Here is a 7454-nt window from a genome sequence, read left to right on the forward strand (position 1 = left end):
TTGACATTGGATCTGGCGTCATTAAAAGGTAGGGGTCCATGTCTCCTGTCCACATCTAAATAAAGACAGCAGATATAGAGTCATAGAGATATACAGCCACAAACTATTGAGCAAAACAGCACACTTTTGTTCATCTTTAAAGGAAAATGCTTTTTATAACAAGATATTATAAACATTATATTAGTATATGAAGATCTGGTACCAAAAACAAGATATTTTTGGCACCAGATCTTCATATACATTTTTTTCAAACACTATGTTTAGTTAAAAGTGTGTCTCTCTTGCTCTTCACTTATGAATTGTGAAAACTGGACCCCAAGAGCAAAATGTGGAATTGACTTCTAACCTGAAGGAGTGGATACTTGCTAATAAAATAAACACAACATCTGTGCATTCATGTAATAGGTATATATATATCTTATGTATTGTTAACTCTCATCTGTGATTTTTCTGTAATTGGAAATTTGCATAACTTTGTGAATTTTGACACTGTTAACAAGATTGGTGACACATGAATGCTGTGAAAGACACAAATTATGCCAAATAAAATAACAATGTCAAGTACATACATGGCATTTTAGTCTTTGGAATAAGTACAAGTCCCGTCTACCTAACTCACAGTTGAACCACGGTCGTCCCAAAGAATTGTCCTTAAAGAGGAGTGAGCTTCATCCTGGTGGTTTTCAAACCCATATAAGGTTGGGACGCTCCAAAGCAGTAAAGTAAACCTGCAATGAATAATTGAAGGTCAATAGGACAGTGTGATTGGTCCAAGTGGTGCTGCATCTGTATATGTGCACTTGTCAAAACAAACCATGAAATAAACCATTTGGGGGGTGGCTTTGTAGCTTTTGTAAAAAATGTTTTCAGTAAGCTTCTAATTTTACATATCAAGCAACAGCTTCTCAACTTCTCACAGCCCACAGCTCAGCTGTATATTGAAAGGTGAACAACAACAGGATGTAAATGTTAATTGTAACATGCATTTTTAATCAAGTAATTAAACAAAATGTATTTGTATAGCACTTTCCAATAGCCAAATGGTGCACAAAGTGCTTCAGAGATGCAATAAAACATTGATGAAGATGACATTCATTAAAAACTGTGTCAATGAGTTGTGTGCAGTTCAGGAGGAAGACTGTTCCAGAGCCTGGGAGAATATACTGAAAGCAGCCCCTTCACACACTTCTTATATCTGGACCTAAGGACCACCAGAGAGGCATAGTCAGAGGAGTTACAGTGCGCTGTAGACTGGAGCAAGATCATTGATAACCTTGTGTATCAAGAGAAGCACTTTCCCTTTCCTGAATTCCACTGTGAGCAATTTTAGGTGCATATAATGCAAGAAAAACAATACATATGCAAAAAGAGTGAATATAAAATGACCATTGATTATTGCCTTTACAACTGTCTCCATGAGTCAGTGGCCTTCTAACAATTCCCTTCTGCTACCATTTTTTTGTATTATTTGTTTGTTTAACATGAACAGAAACCAGCTGTTATTAAACATTTTGAGAAGGTTTACACTAGCAAATGTAGAGTGATTAGATGAACTCAATGAATAGGGTCTGATATTAAGGAGAATATTAAACTGTCCGCTGTGGATTGTAATTCAGCAGCTCCTCCTAGTGTTATTTGTTGGATAATGACCTGGTGAAACTGTCTAAAATTAAGATGCCATTTCCAAACAATGGAGCATTAAAATAACCTCTGTAAAAATAATATAGGCAGTGCAATGATTTAAGAGGCATTTAATGAGTAACAGACACAGTTCATAAATTACAATAATATGCAAAAAATGTGCAGCAGGACCAGCCTTTTACAAAAATAAAAATAATAAATACATTTAATTTAAAATTAATATATAAATTACATTCTCATTGTGTTTGCATTTAGAAAAAAAATTGTACCAAAAATGTACCTGGAGTGCAGTTTAGATTGTGACATACTGTCCTATACAACAATTTTTTTGTTAAGCTGCCTTTTTAAAAACATAATCATAATATCCTCCAAATCTTCATTTTGTGGGATACATTATACCTGCTGTGTACTTGGATAGACCTGTATTTCTTGCAATCCATCTGTTATAGCTGGTGACTTTGGTGTACACTCCCGGTTTGTTTCTTTGGGCACAGCCATCTCCCCAACTGACAATGCCAAATAGGAACATCCTATCTGCGATGCTGCAGACCAAAGGACCACCTGAGTCCCCCTGTTAAGAGAGTTACAGTTTTAGTTACCAGTGTAGTTTATTGTACGTAATTAATTCAAAACACATCCATTATAGACATTAATGTTGCCATATTTGTATAGTTTTAATTGTCTTGCTGGATTAATTGACTTACTTTGCAGGAATCAACACTCCAATTAGAGTGTGCCGCACAAAACATTTTCGACGTGACCCTGTCTCCATAATAGTCTTTTCTCCTGCATTCTGATTGGGAGAGCAGATTTACGCGACCCTCTTTAAGTATATTTGAAAAGCTCCAAGCATCTGAAGACATTTTATTATTAGTAAAATTACACTTGCATTACACATCAGTGATGGGTTAAATGAGAATCTTACATTGGTTTTCCTTGCCGTATCCTGCAATAGTGCATTGAAATCCATCAGGTAGTTGAGTTTGAAAAGGTGGGAGGCACACGGTACGAGCGGTTGCAGTTTTAACAGCACATTCACTATTTTGGTTTTTGATCTTTAGAAGCGCTGAAATATAATGACAAACATGATGATAGTAATGCTTTGTAGTAGTAACAGTAGGAGTAATATACTTCTGGACTTAATTCAGCCTTGAATGAATGACAAAAACATTTTCATTGTTAGACATGTAACCTTTCTTACCTATATCATTATTGTAGTTGGAGGAATTGTATTTAGGATGTATAATTAGTTTTTCCACCATAAACTTCTGCTCCTTGGAAGCATTGGTTTCATTAACTGCACTCTTGCCCAGATAAACAGTAAGCTGTTTCCTACTTTGTTCCAACCTAAAATAAAACAGAAGCTTATCAACATTTCTGCATTGTTTAAGTCACATTTTTATGACATCAAAAGAGGAACTGAAAATTACCCATCGAAGCAGTGTGAAGCTGTGAGAACCCAACAAGGCGAGATGAGCGAGCCACCACAAAGTAATCGACGAGAATGAAAGATAGCTGCCACCCAGGGCTGTGACTCTATAGGTGTGAAACGTCCACCCACTACTTTATACAGCCTACTTTCAGATGTCTGACCACAGGTCAGCTCTGTGGAAACACAAAAGATCATACTATGAGTGGGTACGTGTAGATATTAGCAGTGTTATTTACAGTTTTTGACATCACAGTATTTGAGTTTATTTTGCACTCTGTCTAGTGGAGGCTCCGTGTCAACATTCCAGGAACCAAAAAGTATAATCTATTTTTTACATTATGGGAGAAAAAGATCTGACAATTGTGCAGCCCTAGTCTGCTCCATCAATGGGAAGCATTATAATAAGACTAAACAAATACCTGTATCTTGAGGCTGAACCACAGGAGACTTGACTGTTGGTGTAGAACCTGAGAAAACATGGAAAACAGAACATTTTAATAAAGAAAGTAATAAATATATATAATTATAAACGCACACCTTATTGTCAAGCTAGTGACTTACATTTTGGAATCCTGCAGTTTTCTGGAACTATATGTTTTCCTATTTGAACTCTGCACCATGGCATCAGTTTGTAATCTGGGTTCCTAAACATGCAATTGCAAAAAGCTTTAAAAAAAGTCATGTTCATTATGCGATGAATGTAATTTGGTTATTGAATTTACCTGCAGTAATTATGATTGCCAATGCCAGCAGCAGCTCCCCAAATATTTGTATATCTGCCCCAGTTCAGGCATGGTTTTCCACTTTCAGACTGAGACACTGTTCCTCTGTAACTTCTGCCATTTCCAGACACACAATCACCTGAAAGTCATAGTTATTACATGAATGTATCTATCACTAATTAACTAGTGAGTCATTTTCATATAAACAGAAATAAATCTTACCTTTTAAACTGGTGCTTTGTCGATTGAATAACGACTTTCTGGACTTTGCCTAACATGTGTAGAAAAAGGCAATGAGTTTTATACATTTTTATTTTATTTTATTTTATTTTTTTATAATTTTACATCATAAAGGTATATCAGAGTACTAGTCTTGATCTGTTATGTGCATTTACCATCTCAACACTGAATGACATAATGATGGCGATGATGACAAATAGCTTCATCCTCAATTGTGGTTTCACTTCTTTTTATTGGGAGTATTTTTGTCTGAAGGAACAAACACAAATAATAAAGAAGACTGTCTGTAAAACCTTATATGGTAACTGTATGTTTCAGCAAAATGCAGATCAGAAACAAAAACTACTTCTGAATCAGAAATAGTTTTACAATGAATGTTACTCTAGACACAGTGTTAACAAGTAAATGTTTCAATAGATTACAATGTTTGTTGCAGAACATAATGCACCAGCTACTTACCTGCAATAACAATAGTGATAACAATAATACATGCATACAGCCAGACTAAAGACTATGATGTGCAAAATTAAATGTGAACTTTAAAATAATACTCAACAAAACTAAACATTATAGCATAGTTAGAAAAGAAATGTTTGGTTAATTACCTTTAAATATCCAATCCCCTGGACTGAACAAGAGAGAGTTCTTTGATTCCTCAGCAGTTTTATTAAATTGTTCCTATAACTTGTACTCAATGTTGGGTCCAGCTGAAGTCTTTGTTTCTAAGGCTGCCAATGTTGCCTCTTTTTAAACAGCCCTACAGAGCCAGGGGGAGGAGATTATTTGTACAATATGAACACATATACAGCCCTAAAGACAAAACTGTCATTTCCTGTGCCAGCACTCAACACTGACCACTAAATCTCCGCCTCTTTGAAACATGGCCAAAATTGGTCAAGTACCTGTTGTTTATCGTAGGAGTAAATGCAATAGGATAGTCATGATTGGCACGTCATTACAGATGATTAAGACAATTTTAGGAGAAATGGCTTATTTAAATCAATATTTCAAATCAGTCTTGCACCGTACATGGTTATGGTATGATTATTTACTGAAAATGAAATGTTTTAATATTGTTTTTAGTAGAGATTGACCAATATGTTTTGTTTTTTTTGTTCTTTTTTATGGCTGATGCTGATTGTTTAAAAAAAACCCAACATTGGCTGATGTTTTTTGGCCAATTTTTAGACCTTATTTAGAATAGTTTATACAAATTATCTTTTTAATTTATTCTTGATTAAAATAATTATTTGAATTCACTACAAACTCATCCACTACCTCGTTTTACAACAAACTGGATAAGAGAGCAATGTTGTCACATTTTTGCAGTACCCTCGTTGGACTTAAGTGTTCAAATAATGCTTTATGCATATTCTTTATGTATATTTAAGGCAGCTGGTGGGGCTAAACCAAAATATTAGCCTCTGTTGGAGATTTAAGACCAATAGCCGATACGCCAAAAAAGTGCAAATATCTGTGATATAGTGATATATATATATATATATATATATATATATATATATATATATATATATATATATATATATATATATATCACTAGCTTTTATTATTGTATCCAGTATGATTCTGTCCTCATTGAAATCTCTAGAAAAAAATCTGTAGCAAAGAAAAAATTGTCTAAACACACCGCTAACGTGATATAACTTAACGTTTTAATACCATGTGTATTTAGGTGTAATAATAAAACAAACAAAAGTGACAGCAAGTTTTTATTCTGCACTCTTCTTTTTTAATGGCAATTTTATGATAATTATTTGTGATTATTTATGTTTTGATTTGTGTGATTTTAATGTCTTTCTTATTCTGTAAAGCACTTTGAATTACCTTGTGTATGAATTGTGCTATACAAATAAACTTGCCTTGCCAAATGACGACATTTGCACTGTGCTGCCTGCATATCTCCTAAATCAGGCATAGTCATTTAAAGCATTTAAGAACCATTTAGAGGAAGAACATGTCTTGTCATTTGTGTTGACAGCACTAGCAGACTTTAATTTACAGGGGATTTTCTTTCCAAAACGTACCTAACTATTGCTTCAGCTTTCAAGCAGCTACGGTTACTCACATTTCCTCCTAAAATCATAACTTTGGGGATTTCTAGCCTTGAGGGCTGTTCCACAGTGAGGTAGACGTCAAGAGTGGCACACAGGTGTTTTATTATGAACAACCCTTTCAAAAAAAATGTCCTAACTTTGGCAACAACCAAATACCTGTGGTTCAGCCCACTGCTCTGTTCCCCCAGCCCATCTGGACACTTCTTGAGGTGTTTATTTTAAGTAAGTAAAGTGATTTATGTCATTATATTGCATACAGCAAAACTGCATGGACCCAGTGAAGTTGGCCTGTCTGACCACTAACCACTCTTAAACCACATAATACATAGCCAAGGTGGGTGAAGTATCTTGCCGAAGGACATAATGACAATATCTGTAGCCTACTGGTAGGAGCTAGCATCAAGCTATTATAAGCAACCAGTTTACCACCATTGCTACTGCAAGAAGACTTACTAGTCGGGGAAAACTGGCTACGTTTCATGTAAATTTTATACTAATGAAATAAAGTCAGAACATTACTACTTTCTGATGTTAATTCTCCACTTCAACAAGGATTCTGCTTGAGGGATGTTTCTGTTTTTTCAGGTACTTCAGGATGCTGTTACTCACCCCAGATGAAATATAGAGCCAACAGTCCGTGGCACTTTACTGTACTATATTTTATTATGACAATGGCTGTCAATGACTCACTGAGGCTTAATCACACTTTGTTAAATTTCCTGACTGACTAAACATACTGAGTGACCGACTCCAAATAAAGACTTTGATTTATCGCCCCTATATGAAATAGAACCTTGTAGGCTATGTGAAAATGTTACATTTGCTAAGGTATAGGTAAACTTTATTTCTCCAAAAACAAAATTTGTGGTTGGTTACAGTGCAACTTGTAGCTGCTGTCAGTTTCTGTTCTGTTGTATGAAGAACAGGTACAGAGGCTCGGAAATCGTACTGAGATCTTTATTGTAGTGTCGGGTTAAAGGCAGCATACAGCAAAGTTCAAAGCAGAATCAAACGCAAAGTCTAACTTATGTCTTATGCAGTCTAACAAACTGAGATTACACCACGGACCCTGTATGAAAGAAGCTATTGTGAAGAAGTGCGAAATGTGACCTTGGCCAAAATGTAACGTTATGTCTGAGTTTTCTGTGTTTACAAGAAATGAAACTGTTATATGGGAAAAAGAATATTTTGTAAGTAATTTGTATATTGTTCACACTGCATACCACAAAATACACAAATCACAGTCACCCAATTGTCAAGTGATGCTATAAAATGTGTTTCTGGATGAAATAGTATGACACAAAGATCCAAAATATTAAACAATTAGCTAAAACAAACTCGATC

General features: G+C 35.0%; 1 protein-coding gene across 1 annotated transcript; it reads right to left on the reverse strand.

The window, feature by feature from the left end:
* Positions 1–1980: 1980 nt before the first annotated feature.
* plaua (plasminogen activator, urokinase a) lies at positions 1981–4241 on the reverse strand. Its single transcript, XM_033979322.2, has 10 exons — positions 4191–4241; positions 4018–4066; positions 3796–3934; positions 3635–3717; positions 3493–3540; positions 3072–3246; positions 2843–2988; positions 2567–2707; positions 2346–2494; positions 1981–2212 (listed from the first exon to the last, which is right to left on the reverse strand). Exons 1-10 carry the CDS (start codon positions 4239–4241, stop codon positions 2018–2020), a joined length of 1176 nt encoding a protein of 391 aa, XP_033835213.1. The 3' UTR covers positions 1981–2017.
* Positions 4242–7454: the final 3213 nt, after the last annotated feature.

This window comes from Periophthalmus magnuspinnatus, chromosome 15, assembly GCF_009829125.3.
Source record: "Periophthalmus magnuspinnatus isolate fPerMag1 chromosome 15, fPerMag1.2.pri, whole genome shotgun sequence".
NCBI lineage: Eukaryota > Metazoa > Chordata > Actinopteri > Gobiiformes > Gobiidae > Periophthalmus > Periophthalmus magnuspinnatus.